At 59.2% G+C, this 17,878-nt stretch overlaps 1 protein-coding gene across 6 annotated transcripts; it reads right to left on the bottom strand.

Moving 5' to 3' along the window:
• Positions 1–1,681: 1,681 nt before the first annotated feature.
• CELF3 (CUGBP Elav-like family member 3) lies at positions 1,682–16,262 on the bottom strand. Of its 6 annotated transcripts, none has more exons than XR_004421674.1 (14): positions 15,354–16,196; positions 14,118–14,200; positions 9,027–9,075; positions 8,459–8,587; positions 8,240–8,319; positions 7,138–7,281; positions 6,867–7,008; positions 6,565–6,714; positions 6,164–6,229; positions 5,878–5,994; positions 5,487–5,630; positions 4,663–4,800; positions 3,808–3,868; positions 2,195–3,129 (listed from the first exon to the last, which is right to left on the bottom strand). XR_004421674.1 is itself a non-coding variant. In XM_033093547.1 (14 exons), exons 4-13 carry the CDS (start codon positions 9,073–9,075, stop codon positions 4,673–4,675), a joined length of 1,149 nt encoding a protein of 382 aa, XP_032949438.1. In that variant the 5' UTR covers positions 14,118–14,200; positions 15,354–15,459; positions 16,203–16,255; the 3' UTR covers positions 2,199–3,129; positions 4,663–4,672. The 6 variants fall into 6 exon arrangements, 5 of the variants coding, with proteins under 5 accessions (XP_032949433.1, XP_032949434.1, XP_032949437.1 ...); XM_033093547.1 differs by lacking the exon at positions 3,808–3,868 and adding an exon at positions 16,203–16,255 and having other exon boundaries at positions 2,199–3,129; positions 15,354–15,459; XM_033093542.1 differs by lacking the exon at positions 3,808–3,868 and having other exon boundaries at positions 1,682–3,129; positions 15,354–16,262.
• Positions 16,263–17,878: the final 1,616 nt, after the last annotated feature.

Below are 17,878 nucleotides of genomic sequence, written 5' to 3' on the forward strand. Positions count from 1 at the left end.
TAAAAGACAAAGGAAACCCTGCAAGTCAGAGAGGCTGAGGCGCTCAGGCTAGGCGCAGGGTCCAACCCGAGGGAAATGGGACACCTTGCATGACATTTATACATCTCAGAGCTCTAAAAATACAGACGGGACGGGAGCGCATGGAAGGCATTACCCAGGCCTGTCCCCTGCCATATTCTCGTCTCTAACTGTAAGGCTTCTCCCAACCCCTGCTGTTAGCCTGTCAGTGCCGCCCCCCTCCTCTCTTCTCTGCGCCATCAACATGTGAGCTGCCACTTGATTATCTTAGAAGAAGAAACTGCTGCTGAGTCTCCTCCTGCTTGGTCTGAAGTAACGAGCTCACTGTCATCACTTCCTGTTTCTTCTGCCCCGTCTTTCTCACTGAGGCCAACGAGATGTCAGTGAACCTCAGCAGCCCACAGCACTGCCCCCCCTTCTTACTCTTCCCAATATCTTTGAAGCCAATAGGAGGCCTGAAAAATCGGCGTTTGTACAAGAAACAAGCTAGGAGCTTCCCTCTCTGTCTCAGGTGGCCTACGTTTTCCTGTCAAAGGACCTGGAGAATCCCTGCCCCGAGGTGGTTTTGTTTCCCCCAAAATACCCCTCTGTGGCTCTTTCATCCCCATCATTCAACCTTAATTACCACCTGCTTCTCTGGAGAAAATGCGGCTGCAGCCTTGCAGGGAAGGGGGACAGCAGTGAGCAGTGATGGACAGTAAATGTAGTCCTCGGGGTTTGTGAGAGGGGCTGTCTGAGATCTGGGAGGAAGCCAGGAAGGAGGAGACTTCCTGGTCCACTACCTCCCAGCCCCCACATCCAAAGAGAACCCCCACCTCTGCCTGGGAGATGCCCTTTGGTCTAAAACCCACCTTCCACCTTTCTATTCTGACCCAGAAACTAGCAAAGCCTCGGTGAGACAGCCCGAGAAAACTCATAACGTTACGACCAACTCCTGTTGTCTTCCTTACAGACACCTCTGCCCATCTCTGACCCCCTCTCCTCCCGCCCAACACCTGTCTCTATTTAACAGGTTTCAGGTGCAGGGTACTTGCTAAGCATCCCGGCTGGGTTCCCTTCCTTCCGTGTGAGGCCCTGTTCCTGATCTCTACCGATCCAAGAGACTTTTCTCCCTGAAACTGTCCACAGATATGTCACTGGAGGACTTCACAGGCTGCTTCTCTTTGTAACTCTTCTAGTTTGGGGCAGTTTAGGAGAAGGCAGAAGTATGGGGTGGAGGTGGGGGTGGCCTGTGGGATTTCCTTGTCTCTTGCTCTCAAGAGAACCTCTCAGGCCTGAGACCAGATCGTGGCTGGAAGGTGAGCAAGTTCATGAGCAGGAACATAATGAAGGTACTTGCCTAGCAGCAAACGGCCCATGCGCTGTGACGTGAAAGGCTACTTCTGTGTGAGCCCTACAGCAGTTCAGAGAAGGGGCTAGGAGCTGGAGGGACCTCAGGGCTCCTGCAGCCCGCCAGCCTGATGGGATCAGGCTACAGCCTGCTCCATGCTCCTTGGGGTCTTTGTTTTGGGTCAAAGGTCAGCTAGCTGGTCCTGTGAGCCTAGAGCATCATGGGTTGGGAGTCTGACAAACTGGGTTCAACTCCTGCAGCCATCCCTTAGTAGGTTTGAGTAAGTTATTCATAACCTCCAAAATCTCTATTTCCCTGTCTGTCAAATTCTGTCCTGTCTGACGGGGTTGGTGGGAGGTTAAGTGAGGAAATGCACGTGAAGGGCCTAGAAAAGCATCATGTAGGGAAATGCTTCATAATGGTGCTGGTAGTTAGATACCAGCGTCTCCACGGCCGGCCGGGCTCTGGGGCAGCTCCCCCACATGAACGAGGAGGGGCGTGGGGGTCTGGAAAGTGAGGCTACAAGTCCTCAGCCTTCAGAGGGACACCGCTGGCAGGAGGGGCCTGCTGACTTGCCTTCTCCCCCCTGTGCCCAGCTCTGCAGAACATTCCAGAATTAAGCCCCACAGAAGGGCAGAAGGAAAGGGTCACGGAGCCACGATCAAGGCGTAAACCTTCTCAGAGGTGAGGGCTGGCCCTTCCTGACAGTCTTCTCTCCCAAACCTCTCTCTTCACCTCCCCCGCCACACACACCTCCCGTGGGCACAAACCCTACCCTCCACCTTCCAAGACTCTCATTTGATGCTTTTAAACTTTTTTCTTTATTTAGACAGAAAAGACGGACTCTTTAAAAGTAAAATGCAATAAATAAATAAGTTAAGCATAGAGAACTGTCTGAAACGGACTCCCCTGTCTCCCCTTACCACTCCCGCCCCCACCCATTTCTTTTCCCTAAAACCTCTTCCTAAAGAAAATGATCAGGTAATAAAGCCCTTTATCCCTCCCCACACCCTTCCGCCCAAATACCCAATTACCCCCCCAAAGCAAAGGGAGAAATCAAGAGAGAAAAAAATCCAAGGGAAACATTGTCTAAACTCCCAGAAAGAGAGATGGCAGCGTCCGGGCCGGGCCGGGCTGGATAACGCACGGCTGGTAGTGGTATTTACACGGAGGGGACCAGCAGAGACTGTAAACATTTTTAGGGGTTCGGGGGAGGTCTTTTCCTCATGGAAGGAAGAGGGTCTCTGTGGCTGACTGGTGGAAGGCAGCCCTCAGGGCTCCCCCACACCCTCCTGGGAGGGGGCCCTTGGGGGAGGCAGTGAGTTTTAGGGCTGGGAGCCCGGGGTTCAGGACATCCTACCTCTAGTTGAGGGTGGCAGGGAGCGTGAGAACCAGCTTCTGAGAAACCCCTAAAGCGGGGACGAGGCTGGGACAAGGGTGGGTGGGGAGTGTGTGGGAGCCCCGCTGCCCTCCGGGAGCCGCAGGGGGAGACCAGGCCGCTGCTGGGGGAGGCAAGTGCGAAAGCTGGGCACAGAAGGCAGACACCCCGGAGCCTTCCGGCCTGTTCCTTGCTCCCTCACAAAGGCCAAAAGGGCACCTGGGAGGAGACAGGCCCTTTGGGAGAGGCGGGCGGTAGGAGTGGGCTGGTGTCCTGTGCCCCCAGGGCCATGAAGCAGCTTTTGCCCCAGAGCCCAATCAAGGCCCAGGGCAGATGTGCAGAGAGGGCTGGGGCCAGTCGTGGGGAGAGGGGTGAGGTGCCCCTTCCTGTGGTGTCTCCAGACCTGTGAAGGAAGGAAACATGGGTGAAGCTGTGGGCAAATCCCAGGTCCCAGGCTCCGGGGGCAGAGGCGGCTGGGGTGGCTGAGGAGGGCAGGTCGTCCAAAAGGCCTCAGTCCACACGGACCCATCCGGCCCCCCAGCCATTCGACAAGGGTCAGGGATGGAGGAGACGGGAGGGAGGGGGCGGATGACACAAGAAGCCAAAGAGATCAGGAAGGAAATAGTTAAAACAGCCCGTGAGGAAAAGGAAGGCTGGAAGATACGGAGAAAGGGACTAGAGGGGAGAGAGGCGAAGAAATGAGACCACAGACAGGCAGGCAGAGAGAAATCAGAGAACGGAGACGGTGCGTGTCTGGACAGACACCTAGGGAAAGCGAGGGGATGTTGGCAAAAGGGAGGGCAGAGCAGGCCAGGGGAGAGGCCAGGGCTGGGCTTGGGCCTGGGGCCTCTGGGGGAGACCCTGGTCAGGGGTGCTCATTCCTTTTTGGAAAGGAATGAAGGAAGCCAGAGAGAAACGCACAGAACACAGACCACAGTCACCAACCACTGTTAACCAAGCACATCCCGCGAGCTGCCCCCGGCCCTGACCCTGGGCTGGGGGGGCGCTTCCCTCCACGGCCCCCTCCCCAAATAACAAACAATTGGCTCCAAAGACAACACGCTCGTTCCATGCGACTTACAGGGGCCCGGAGCAGGGTCCGGGGATGGGGGCTTCGGCCGACAATGGACACGGGCCCTGGGCTGGGGGGCCCCCAGGGTGGGGGGAGTTAAGCAGCCAGGATTGGGGGGAAAGGGGGAGAAACAGAAAACGTGGGTATTGTTCTTGGGTTGTATTTTTGGGGGGTTGGTCCAAAGGAGATTAAAGAACATAAAAGGACCCAAAGCTCACAGCTCTGGGCCGTGTGGTTGGGGGGTGGTGGGCAGGGGGGTGGAGGGCACCTGTTCTGTGGGATTCACAGGCAGGCCAGCATTTCAGCCTCCTCTGCCTGCACCAAAGCTGCTCCTGGGAGGCCCGAGGCTGGGACGCCCCCAGTTTGTTCTGTACACTCTCTACTGTCCCAGGGGTCCACTGCCACGTAAGAAATCACCTGATGTCCCCATGTCTTAGAACAGATATTCCAGGAGCCAGTGATTCTGGGACCCTCCAGCCCCCTTAATCCTCAAACCCTATTCCCTTAATTCCACTCCAACCCAACTGAAAACCAGAAAGAGACAGACACACAGACACATGGACGCTGACCAGACAGACGAGACCAAATATTGGGGAAGATCTGGGGAGTGGACACAGATATATACACACCCCTCACTTGGCTCTCTGGGGTCATAGGGTGTGTGTGTGTGTGTGTGTGTGTGTGTGTGCATGCGTGAGTGCGTGAGCGTGCGTGCGTGCATGTGTGTGTGTCTGAATGGAGTGTGTGAGACTTGGATGGCACAGCTGAGGGAGTGGACCCTGTGGGGGTGGGGAGCAGGCCAAGCGAGGGCCCTGGCTGCAGTGTGCGGGGCTGGAGAGCTCACAGGACGGAGGCAGGACCCACCTGGGCACCCTCAGTAGGGCCGGTTGGCATCCTTCGGCCGCTTCAGCTGGACTTTGAGGCGCTTCATGCCAATCTGGAAACCGTTCATGGCCTGGATGGCGGCCTGGGCACTGGCTGGATTGTCGAAACTCACAAAGCCTGAGGTGAGAGTGCATAACGCCGGCCCGCCTCACCTCACTCTCCTGTGTTCCTTGGCTCCCCACCCCACCCTACTGCTTCCAGGTCCCCCAAATGCCAGGAAAGCTGCCCAGCATGCAGCAGGCCCTCAGCCAGCAGTCCTTGATGCATGGGTGGCGTGAGTGAGCCCAGCCCTCCACTCACATGCTGGACCCCTCTTCCCGGGGTTCTCTGAGGGGCAGCCCCTCCCTCACCCTGGATCACTCTGAACTTTGGTTGAAAACAGCACCTACAGACCTTAAACGACTTCTGAAGCAGGGGGGACAAAATTGTTTCCTTTCTGCCCTGAAGGAGACTTGCAGACAAAAACGTGAGGGCAACTGTACCCGACTCCCTCAGCCTTCCTTTTGGGGACTAACCCTTCCCTTCCCGAGCCTCTTGCAGACCTCATGGAGCACGGATCCGATCAGGTCTCGTGGGGAAAAAAAAATGAAGCTGCGTTTTTCTGGAGGGAGAGGTGGGCCTGGGCAGCAGCTGGTCTGGGATGTTGAATGGATACAAAATGTTTTTTTTGGACTGTTGGACAATTTGGTTTCCAAATAACGGCCCGTGGCAACCATAAGTGCCTTCCAATGTGTCAGACTGTCCTCATTTGGAGTTTGGCAAAAACGTGCCATATTTTATCTTTTAGGTCATCAGATTCTTACCAAAACACTTGCTCTGATTGGTGGCCCGGTCAACAAAGACTTTGGCTGAGATGACATGGCCAAAGGGGACAAACATCTGAAGGATCTCTGAGTCAGTGAACTCCTGGGGCAGGTGGTAAATGAAGATGTTGCAGCCGTCAGGGCCTGGATGGCAGCAGGGACAGAAGGCACAGCTCGGTGACTGGGGGACAGATGCAAGGAGCCAGGGCCCCTGGGAAAGCAGGTCCTGGGGGAACCCTCAAATCACGGATGGCTCCCAACATGTGGACGGGGCGCCAACCACCTCGGCCCCACTCGCTTTCTTCCCCACCCATGGGGCTAGAGCTGGGCTTGGTGTGGCTGCGTGCGCGTCCCCGCCAGACAAGGCACCCCTGAGCCTGAAGGGCCGCACCTTCCCGCTGCTGCTGCTGCTGCTGCTGCTGGGGGGGTGGCGGGGGCTGCTGGGCCACCAGGGCAGGGGGCTGCGGGAACGCAGGTGCAACCAGGCTGTAGGCTGCCGGGTAGGCTGCTGGGGTGGGGAGACAGAGAGCTAGCGGGGCTCCCAGACACCCCCGCTTGGCCCTCCCCGCCAGCCCTGCCCCTGACCCAGGCAAGGGGGGTGGGAGGGCGGAGAAGTGTCTGAGCCACTCCAGACCCAGCTCTGAGCCTCCTTCCCTCCTGCAGGCTGGGGTCCTCACCTGTGTAGTGCTGCATCCCTGCGTAGGCCTGCTGCAGGGGGTCCACGGGGGCTGCGGGGCTCTGGGCTGGGGAGAGCAGAGGCCGGGCAGGTGGGATGAGAGCCTCACGTGAGCATGGGTGTGAAAGGAGTGGGTGAGCATGCACACAGCAGTGAGAAGAGGGGAGAGCTGGCATTAGCAAGACGGGGGTCTGGCTGGCTGTGCAACCCTGGACAAGTGCCTTTGCCTCTCTGTGCCTGTGTGCCTCCCTGGCTAGGATGGGGAAAGAACATCCCTGCCCAGGAAGACAGAGCAGGAGAAAGGCCTTATAATCAACCCAAGCGTGGCGAAGGATCATGTGTCATGGCTGCCGGCGATGGGAGTGGTGGCTGGGGACAGGGGTGGGCAGCAGAGACCCCCACCTGGGTAGGGGTGAACCCCGTTGGGATACAGAGCATCAGGGGCAGGCTGCCCGGCGGGCTGGGTGGGCACCGGGCTGTAACCGTTGACACCCAGGGCAGCAGGGATTGCCGAGACAGGCGTGGCAGCGATGGCAGGAGGGGTGCTGGTTCCTGGGGAGGAGAAAGCAGACAGAAGCCCACACACAAATACAGACAACCACTCAGCAGGTGTGCGCGCAGACGGGAGCCGGCCTCCCCAGCCCGCAGTGTGGCAGCCCCTGACCTGCCCCGTGCCCACCAGCACAGCCCTGCCTGGGCCTCACCTGAGGACGGGGTGATGGGAGTGGCTATGAGGCCGTTGGCGTTGATGGCGGCCATGTGCTGCATCTGCACGGCAGCCATGGTGGCCATGGGGCTGAGGTAGGCACTGTGAGCCGCCAGCACGGCCGCCTGCTGCTGCATCAGCTGGGGGCAGGGGGAGAGGACAGTGGGGACAGGCCCCCGGCGCCCTGCCCGGCTCCCCGCCCCACCCCGGGCCTGGGCGCCGAAGGCCAGGAGGACACGGTGGCCCGGCCGGCAGGGGGCAGTGCTCACGGCCTGAGTGTAGGCGCCGTAGGCTCCGAACTGGAGGGCGATGGGGCTGAACATGCCCAGCTGGGAGGCCACCTGCTGCATCCGGCGGAGACCTCGCTCCTTCTCCGTGTCAGCGAACTTCACCACCAGGCTGGACGAGGCACCCTGCGCACGGGCCCCCCCGCGGTCAGAGGGACGGAGGTGGGTGTCCCCCCCCACGCCCGCGGACCGGCTCAGGCCCAGGCCGGGCCTCTCGGGACGGCGGCTGCCATCTTGCCGCTGTCAAATGGGGAGATTTTAATGCCACCCTCACCCGGTGCCAGGCTGTGCGAGAGACTAGGAAAAGCTGAGGAACGTGAAGGCAAGTGCTTGGAAAGGGAAGGGCCCACCCGCAGGCCCAGGGCACCCCTGGCCTCACCGTGAGGACTCCGGAGCCGAACTCGTCCCCAGGGTGGGTCCGCCACAGAGAAGCTCTAATCTCAGGCTGGCCTTGCCTTGCGGCTGCCCCACACCCTCCCCAGGACTCCCGCCCCCACACCCCGGTCCTCACTCTCAGGGGGTGCAGCTTCCAGTTGTAATGCCAGCTTGCACCAAACAACAACCCAACGGGAACGTGTGCGAGGATTGTTGTGGAGCCTAGAATCTGGAAGGCCGTTCTCTGTCCCCAGCGGCTAGTCCCTGCTAAGGACGCCCCAGCCGCTGCCGCAGGACCTCCGCGGCCATTTAGAGGTCGGCTCCGCTGGGAAGCCCCCCAGGAGTGCAGTCAGTTGACCTCCCGCCCATGGGCGGCGGGCATGTGGGGCCTCCGAGCAAGTGTCCTGATGCCCAGCCAGTGAGGGTGGGGGGCACGGGAAGGTGGGAGAAGAGGTAGGAGATGAAGAAGAGGGCTGAGGGGTGGGGGAGGCCATTTGGACTGAAGGTGAGGGTCACGCATGGCGGTAAGAGGTAGGGAGATGCTATTTGAAATGTGAAAGTGTCCCTAAGAGGTTCAGTTCTTCTGCCTGAAAAGTCTTTCCGAATCAATTCAAAGACCCCGTCCGGAGTGGACTGGCCCCTCTGAGCCAGGGCCTGGCAGTGGGCCAGGCGGGCTGGAGAGGCGGAAGGAAGGCGGGGAGGGGCTCACCGGCAGGGTCCGGCTGCTGTGAAGGGTGTTGATGGCCGCCTGGGCCTCGGCGTGGGTCTGGAACTTCACGAAGGCGCAGCCTAGAGTGTTCAGGAGGGAAAGGGAAAGGGTGAGTGCTCATCCTCCAGGCCCCCACAGTCGTTGTGCACCCCCTCCACGCCAGGAACCAGTGGGGCAGGGACAGGAGGGCCTGGGTGGGGGAGGGGTGGGGTGGGCTACCTTTGCTGGTGCCATCGGGCCCCCGCAGCACAGTGCACTCGTCTATGGTCCCAAAGGGCTCGAACATCTTCCGGACGTCCTCATCTGTCTGCTGCTTCCCTAGCATCCCCACGAAGAGCTTCCGGTCTTCTGGGGGACAGGGCACCAGAGAAAGGCCATGGTCAAGGCCCTCTGGCAGCTTTCCAGCTCTGTCCCAGCTTGGGACAGGCAGGAAGAACCTCCCTCCACCTTCCGCTCTTCCCTGGAGCTCCAGTTGATCCCCTCACCCTGGGGACCAGTGGCTCTAGGGTGTGAAAGGGGTGATGGTTGAGGGATGGGTACAGTTGCATGGAGTGCTCATCCCAGTTCTGAAGGACTTGCGTGCCACTCCGGCCTCAGTTCTGCCGTCTCTGTGATGGGCTGGCACATGTCCCCTCTGGCCACGCTGACTCCTATTGCCCACCTGGACTGCGAACCCTTCAGAATTCTGACTCTCTTCCTCAACAAAGGCTGCCTACCCCTGAGCTACTCCAAGCCCTGGGCCTGCGGGCTGAGGGAGAGGGACTGGGTCCAAAGGCACAGCACCTACCTCCTCGGCTCTCGCTGTCGGCTGGCTTGACCTGGATCGGCCTGTTCATCTAAAGGAGAGAAGAGAAGGCAACTGCTGGGGACCTCCTGTGAGCAGCCAGGAGCCCTCCCCAGGCCAGGAGGCCAGAGGAGCGAGCCCCAGGCCCGGGAGGTTCCCCAGCCCCCTGAGTCACTGATGGGAAGGCAACCCTGGGGTCTGATCTTGTCCAGGATTAGACCGGAGGGGATTAGAGGCCGGAAGGAAGGGCAGGATGTAGAGGACGATGCTCGATGCTGATGCTCGTGGGGCACGGTGCCAGGCTCAGGTGGGGCCCCAGACGACAGGGCCAGGGACAGCTATGCTGTCCTTAGGGGGAGAACGAGGCTGCCCACAGGACTCAGGTCCTGACAGAGCCCAGCCAAGGGGCTGTTCAACAAGAGCTGTCCTGGTCCTACACCGCAGGCGCCACAGAGGCCACCCATCAAGAAACCCCAAGGAAGACTCTAGACTGAGGGAGACCCCACAGATGCCCCGACTTCCTTCTGACCCCTAGAGGTGTGTCTGCCTCTCTTTCTGCCCCCGACACCCCTTGACCCTAGGGGGAAGGCACTCGGGCAGCACAAAGGGAGCAGATGCCCAGTCTCCGTGGCAACGGGAGAATGCATGCGCGCCATGGCAACCGCCCACTCAGCCTGATTTATCCGTCCCCGTCGCCCTGGCGACCGTGGTGACGTCATCACTTTTGCTGCTCCACACACCCGAGAAGGAGTGGGGAGGGGGGGTGGGAACAGGGTATGGGGGGGTGGAGGATTTGGTGGGGGGCTGGGAGGTGGGGGAGGGGCCCAGGAGAGCCTTCTGATTCTGGAGGTAGGGTGCTGAGCAGGCCCTGCAGGGGCCATGCTGTCCCTTCTCCTGCCTTCCTCCCCAGGATCAAACCCTTGGTGTCTCACATCCAAGACAGCTCTAAAAGGGTTGCTGTCCTGTGCTGGCGAGCCTCCCTGTCCTCCAGAGCTCTCCCCTCTCCCCTGCTCCTGCAGTGTCTCCCTTTGTTTAGCCTCCAGTAGAAATGCAGACACCCCAGTTCCTCTCCCCATGCTCTCGCCTGTCTTCTGGTGAGAGGACTTGGGAATGACTCCTGCAGGTTGATTTCCTTAACCAGAAGGGGAGCCTCGTAGGAACTGGAGAAGGAAGGGAAGGACTCAGTATTTCCTGTCTGAAACTATTTTGCTGCTGAAGATTTTGACCCCTGGGGACACAACTGGTCACCCCACTCATCTGATGGCAGGGCAGTCCCAGTTCCAGTGATAAAAATAAATAAATTCACAGAAGAAAGCATTCATCTACATTCTGAGGGTGGGGCTAAAGTTACCCTCAGGCAAAGCATTGGACATCCAGGATTGGCCCTGCCACTCACTAGCTGAGTGACCTTGGAAAAGTCATTTCTCTGCTCTGGGCCTCAGCTTCCTTATCTGTGAAATGGCTGGATCAGGCCACTTGAGCCAGGTCCCCTCAGCTCTCGTATTCTAGCAGGGAGAGCTGTGTGTCATCACGCAGCCCAGAGAAGGGCAGAACTGATAGTTGCCCCGCCCCCTCTCACATCGGACCCTCCTCCCTAGCCGGTGTCACACTGTGCTGGTGTCACACTGTGCCGGTGTCGCACTGTGCCAGTCCGTCTGGCTGGACTCTGCTGGCTAGTGATTCCCAACCCCGATCAAATCTAGCCCCACCTCAACCAATACTCCTCCCCTGCCCACCCCGCCATCTCTGGATGTGAGAGCAGCTGGTGGGGGCACCAGTCACACAAATCCTCTGGCCAAGCTCCCCCAGCTTTATCCACCACCAATCTGGGATTATCCCATCTGAGGTCCAGTCTCCTCAGGAGTGTGTGTGTGTGGGTGTGTGGGGGGAGGAGTGTATGAAGAGGTAGGGGGCAGGGTGCTCAGGCTCTGGTCTTTCACCCTCCTTTCCTGTACTCTGACCCAAGCAATCAGGGGATACCCCCACAGACACCTTAGCAGGCACACATGGGGGGAGAGAGAGAGAGACAGAAAACGAATCAGAACCGGTGGCCCCGTGACAGTGTCGGGGGAATTCTCATGCTTGCCACTGACCCCTTCCCAGCAGGCCCCTGGGGACTAGCTGTTCTAGTTGGGGTGGGGAACCTGGGCCCCAGAGAGAAAGGATGCCATCCTTCCCTGCACAGACTCCCAGGCACAAAAATAGCACATTAATAAATACCCACAGCTGATAAGGATTCGCACAGACACACACAAATGTACAGACCACACTGATGGAAGGTTCCCCCACACTCCCTCCCAGACAGCCTCCCTCGGGGGGCCCCCAGTGCCCCATTGCCAGCCTTCTCCTCTTGGCCTGGCACTTCCTGTGGGAAGCTCAGTCTTTGTTAGCTTGGCTGGGACACACCTGCCCCCTCCCCTGAGTCCAGCTGGGCCCTGTTTACCTGGCAACCCAGCCCCGGGTGCCTCTCTTCCCTAGCTACCATCTGCTAAGTGATAAGGCCTCCTGAGGACCTCCCAAAGAAGAAGGGGCTTTTTGTACTCCAACCAAGTGACACTGAGACCCCCAATCAACATGGTCACTTGGAAGGCCCTCGTCCTCCTCACCAATAGCGAAGACCCCACTTCCAAGAAGAGCTCATCTAATTCTCCTGAGGGCACAGGCCTGATGCCCTGCCACTCGGCTCCAGACGTGTGCCCAGTGTCCCAGGCCACACACAGGTCCTCCCCATGGGGCCAGCAGAAGCTGACGGGGCCCATGTCCCCAGAGTGGGGTTTTGGCCCAAGTAGAGGGGGAAGGGCAGGCCAGGGAGAGGGAGTCTCTCTCACCACCACCACCTCCAGGAGGTCACATCCTGGTGGCAGGAAGAATCCAGGGACCTGTGGCAGAGCCACTCCTGGGTACTCTTAATGGAGAGAAGAGGAAATGGGGCTCAGGCCCAGCCCCCTTTCTTTCTCTCTGCAGCCTGAAGTGTCACCTTAATATGATGGCACCTTCCAGATTCTGGGGTGACAAAGATGGAGAGAAAGGAGAACTAAATGACCCTGTTAGAAAACAACCCGCAGTAGGAGGGCCTGGGGATTAGACGGCAGGAAGAACTTTCCGACACAATTGTGCAAGAGCTGGCATACTGTGTACACACTCACACACACACTCAACTGCCTGAGGGGAAACAATACTGCCAGGATGGCAGGTGGCAGAGAGGAGACCTGGGGACACAAAGGGTCAGGCAGAGCTTGGTCGCAGACATCTGCTCCCTACAATGCCCTAGCTTCCAGCATGAGACCCCCAGTGGAGGACAGAACCCCCCATTTCCTACTAGAGGCGCTGTCAGGTCCTTCTGCATTCTGTCCTCTGGGGCAAGAGCCAAAGTGGAGAACTCAGCGTCTCCTGGGAGCTCAGGGACAGGGCCAGATGATCATTAACCAGGGTGCGCTTCTCCCTCACCTCCCAGCCTGGGCCTTATTTCCTCTGGAAGGGGAGGCAGTGCCTTGCCACACCCAGGACAGAGCCCTGTCTGAGCTGCGCAGGCAGCTGGAGGGGGACAGACCCAGGGCTGATGCCCCCAGCTGGCACAGATGGCCCTGGGGCTCCTGCCCACCCCCAGGCTCCAGCCTCCCTTCCTCTTACTACCTTCTCTCTCACCCTCTGGTGTCTGCAGGGGCTCAGAGATGGGGAGTCGCCAGAAACAGACAGAGAAAAAGCAATGGAGCAAAAACTGTTGATTTGCCAGGGGTCTCCAGAGAGTAAAAGGGAAAGGAAGGAAAGTTGCGAAGTGACTGATTGGAACCAGGCTTCCCAGGGAAGTGCGTGCCCACACCCACACACCTGGCCTGTCAGGTGCCCCCACGCACACGTGCACGTGCACACGTGCTCCTGGGATCCCAAGCCTGCTCACACACATGCATGGACCTTGACTGTGAGCAATGACTGTCCTGGGCTGCCTTGCCCAGGGGTCAGATAGTGGGTGACAGCCGTCGATTTGCTTTCCTAGTGGTACTCAAGGGTTGGGGGCCTCAGAGACGGTGGGTCACAGACACGCAGGGGGTTGGAAGTTGGGACTGGTTGAAGCAGTTCTAATTTTCCTCTATCCCCACTGTCTTTCCCCTCTGTTTAGTCTGTGTCCCTCCCAGGAAGCAATGGAGAATCAGCTTCACTCTCCATTTCCCACATGGGGGGTGGAGTAGAGGCTGGGACAGCTGTGTCCCCAGCACCCAGACAGTCTTAGCCAATGTTTGCTGAAGGGATGGACACAGTGATCTTTCAGGAAGTACATCCTGCAGTTCACTGTGCTGGAGACTCCAGAAGCAGAGAGAGCAAAAGTGAATGGCACATTTTTCCCCCCAAGGTTGAGTAATGGGGGCGGGGGGCAGGGGACTGAATTCTTTCTGCCTGCCCCTGCCAGCCCAGGCCTGGGGCAATCTGCTGGCTGAGAGGAACAGACAAAGAGCTCTGGCCTTGCAGGAGTGAGGCCACCCTTGGTGGGTCGAGCCTGGCCCTCCACACCGACGTCCCCTGCCCATGTTTGCCCCTCGGGCTTTCTACCAGCCCAGACCCACACAGCCCTGCTTCACCCTAATGCCCTGTGGCCCTGTTCCCGTAGCTTTTCCTGGGAGACGGGAGGTGAGCCTGTCCAGGCTCAGAAGCCAGCACATAGATGCCAGGGCAGCCGGCCCCAGCGGCCTATCTCAGGCAGCAGGCACCCCTCCCCCAGCTCACAGCCAGACTTCCTCCCCAGAGCCACAAAAGACAGCCTGGGTGCCTCCTGCTCACCGTGCCCCACACTTGGTGTCCAAAGTCTTCTCCCCTCGCCTCCCAATCAACTAGGTTCTCCCTCTAAGTGTCGCCCCATGGGCAGATTGGGAAGTGGGGAAGGGGCTGCATCTGTGCCTCGCAAAGGTTACATTTACTCCACTAATCGCTTCTCTCCAGGTGAGAAGAGATGCAGGCATCTACAGCAAGAAAGAGGAGAGCGGGACAGCCTGGGGAGGAGAGGAGGTGGAAGATACACTCGGTGCCTTGGGAAGGCGGTGAGCCCCCTGCCCCTGCGAAGGCCTTCCTCAGCCCCCTGGCCCTGGAAAGGCCGGGACTCACCCCTGGAAGCGTCTTCTGTTCGTGCAGGGCGCTCTGGGCCTTCAGGGCTGAATCGCGGGCACAGTATGTCAGGAAGGCACATCCTGAGGAGGGCAGGGGCGGAGAGACCCGGTGGGGGGTGAGTCCCTGGTGTTCCTAAAAGGCTCCCCCCCAGGAGATGGAGGCCTGGGAACCTCGTCCAGTCTTGCCACCTTCTGCCTGCTGGGGTGGGGAGGTGTCGGAGAGGGGACAGACATTCTGCCCAGGGATCTCCAGGCTGATGGACCTGGGGCCAGACCCAGAGTCCGGGAGGCTTAAATGGTGGTGGGGATGGGAGAGGGGGAGCATGGGGGCTGTTGGTAGATGGGGCTTTGTGTGGAGGGCGGACGGGGGCATGTGATCGCCAGGAAAGTGCGCGGAGTGTGGTATTTCTCTCTTCCTCAGCTGATCTCCTTTCCTCTTCCTCTTTCGCTTCCACCTCCCTCCATCTTGGTCATCGTCACCCTTCTCCTCTCCCATTTTCCCTATTTCCTCATCTCTCTCCAACTCCCTGGGAGGCAGGTGGAATAGAGGAGAGGGAAAGGGAAGAGCAGGAGCCGGAAGTCCCTGGCGGGTGGAGGCGAGGCAGTGTGGCCCTCTGACCCCCAGTGCCTGGAGCTCTCCAAGTCCTGCCTGGGCCCCGCTGGCTTAGCCACACTGCCCTTGGACAGGTCTGGGGCACGGCCTCTCCTGGCCTCCAGCCCTCATAACTTTCGAGTCCCCCACACTTCCCACATCTTCACCAACCTCAGTCCTTCCTACCCTGCTGCCCAGGTCCCTCTCCTGAGTCCGAGGGCTGCCCTCCCCAGTCCACGTCCACTCTTTCCGGGTCAAGCGCCTGACCCTATGTCCCGACCTCCATCCCAACAGTATCTGAGACTCTACGACTCTGTCCTGTGCACACACACACCCCTGCCCAGCTCTCTGGTTCCTCCATCCTCCCTCCAGTTCATCCACGACAACACCCCCTCATCTCTGGGATCCGTGTCTCTGAAGCCCCTTGACAACTCTTGCCCCCAAAAGGCCCTCCTCAGTCCTCCCTCTGGGTCCTCTGGTCACCCTGGCTGAGTTCCCTTCTAGCTCCCCCAGCCACACTCCCCAGCCCAGAAACTCTTGCTTCTGGCCACTCCGCCCCTCCAGCCTGGCCTGACCCCTCCTCCCAGCCCCGGCCTTCCAGCCCGCTCCCCGGAGCCCCTCCAGCCTGGCCTGACCCCTCACCCTTGTGCAGCCCGGTGTACTTGTCCTTGATGACTGTCAGCTCGAAGATCCGACCAAACTGTTCGAAGATGGGCTTCAGGTCCTTTTCCTCCAGATGCCTTGGGATCTGCCCCACAAACAGCTTGATGGCATCCGGCTCCTTCATTGGGCCGGCCCAGGAGGAGGGGCCGAGGGGAGTAGGGAGAGGCCCGAAGGCCAGGGGGAGCTGCCCAGCAAGGAGGCAAGTGGTGGGGGCCGGGGCCCAGCGGGGGCTGGCTTTCCCTTGGGCCCCCAACCACAGGCTGAGCAGAGAGGCAGCTCTCCACACAAAGGAGGCCAGGGAGTTGGGGCTAGGGGTCAGGGGTCTAGGCAGACACTGTCATGCCACCAGGGGGCATAGCCCAAACAACGATCTCCTCCCAGAGATTTGGCAAATAGCCCAGGATGGGGGTCAGTGTGGCCAAGACCTGGAGGGTAGGGTGGTAGCAGGGGCGCTGGGAACTGGGAGCTGAGATGAGAGCTGGAGGTGGGGGCAAGGGCCTGAGGAGGGCGAGAGGGATGGAGGCTGAGGGGTTAGGCCTGCTATGGTTGCCAGCACGGGGGTGGGGGACTCCTGATGTGGGGCAGGTGGAGCTCTCCTTGGCTTCCCTGAGAGGACACCTCCCCTGTGGCTGATGCTTCTGCTGGGTCCGAAGATCCCTGATGCCAGATGCTCGATCTCTGATGGCGGCAGGGTTCCGGGGGTCCCTTCTGCCCTGCCGCCCCCCTTCAGGTCCTCCCCTCAGCCCCCCTCCCACCCCCACCCCGGTCCCCGGGCCTGGGCTGCTGCTGGCTGCTCCCGCTGCTGGGGCTGCCTGCTTTCCCGGTCACCTGGGTCCCGGAGCTCTGCTCTCCGGCCGCGCTCTCCTCAACAAAAACCTCCCCCCTCCACACCCCCCTCCCCACTCCCACCTCCTTTCCCCTGACATCAGTGATGTCAGTCTCAGGGGTGGAATACAAATTCCCTACCCTGGAGAGGGACGCACAATCTAGACACGAGCCACGCCCTCTTTCTATCTCTTTCCTCCCTGACTCCCTTCCCGCCCCCAGAAGAGCAGCTGGTCCTGTTGATAATAACCCTTCCCCCATCTTACTCCCCAGTCACGAGTTGGGCAAGGCTCTAAGATGGAGAATTTATAGAGGAGCCCTAAGGTGGGGTCCATTGTTCCGGGGGCTGGAGCTGTCCCTGGTGCTGGAAGAGAAGACCCAGGAGAGGGGAGCAGGGGGGAGGAGGAGAGGGGAGCCGGCATCTGGGGAGACCGAGAGTGGGGAGCCAAGGAAAGAAACCAGGGAAAGAAAATGGCATAGGAACAGTTGGGCAGGTTGGGGGTGGGGGTGGGGGTGAAGGGAGGTGTAACTAGGGAGGGAAGCAGGTTGCAGAGCCTGGGAGGAAAGGGCAGAGGGACCCAGAGAGGAAAGATGGAAAGGGGAGAGCAGGGTGAGATGAATGCAGAGAGAGAAATGTGTATTTTCCAGAAAAGGAACCAAGAAAAACGATATCTTGTTGGCATTTGCAGACGCCCCCTTCTCTCCCTCTGGGGGGTTTGTGTGTATAAGTGCGTGGGCAGGGCAGCGATGGTGACGGCGGCGGCGGGAGCTCTCACTTGTAAGCTCCTTGAAGACCAGCACACGGTTTAATTCAGCATTTTACTTCACAGTTGTCTAGCACAGTGTCTGGCTCATACGTAGTAGGTGCTTAACAGATATTTTTTGAATAAACAATTGATGCAAAGAACCTCTGACAAGAGTGGATTCTTGATTCCAAAGCTGTCAAGCCCCCTTTTAGGGCAGACGAAACCCGATTACTCCTCTCTTTGCTCCCTCCCCAGGTTCCTTGAGTGAGGTAGCAAAGAGGGGTAGGGAAGCATATTTGGGGGCCATTACTCCCCTAAACAACTATGCTTCTATGGATGACCGGTTTGCTCCATAATCTCAGGGGAACTTGGCCCTTCCATGTGCTGGGCCCACCCCAGGTCTCCCTCAGCGAGTGGAGTGTCTGCTGACATCAAACCTGCTGGGCGGCTTGAAGATGTGTGGAACACTTCACACCTGTCATCCCCTTCTTCACCCCAGAATGGGGTGAGGATGCCTCTCCACCATGGTGCTGGTGTCTCTGAAACACGTCCCAACTGAACCCCAGCAGCCTCCTCCCCAGCTGTCATGACAGACAGGCTTCTCTTCTGGAAAGGAAGCCATAGCAGTGGTCAGCCTTTAGATGGCATTTAACGGTGTCCCAGGCGTTGTTCCCATTGCTTGATATTTACTAATGTGTTTAAACCTCAGCACCACCCTGTGACATAGGTTCTATCATTATCTCCAAATAAACACGGGAAACCAAGTCACAGAGATGCAGTGACTTGCCTAAGGTCATGCAGCTACAAAGAGGTCTAGCTGAGAGTGGAGCTAGGCAGCCTGGCTCCTGCGACCACGTGTTTAACTCCCACATCAAACCCTCCTGGTGGGAATGGGGGAGTGGTTAAGCCTGGCCTTTCTTCTTCCTGCGTCTT

This window comes from Rhinolophus ferrumequinum, chromosome 22, assembly GCF_004115265.2.
Source record: "Rhinolophus ferrumequinum isolate MPI-CBG mRhiFer1 chromosome 22, mRhiFer1_v1.p, whole genome shotgun sequence".
Classification (NCBI taxonomy): Eukaryota; Metazoa; Chordata; class Mammalia; order Chiroptera; family Rhinolophidae; genus Rhinolophus; species Rhinolophus ferrumequinum.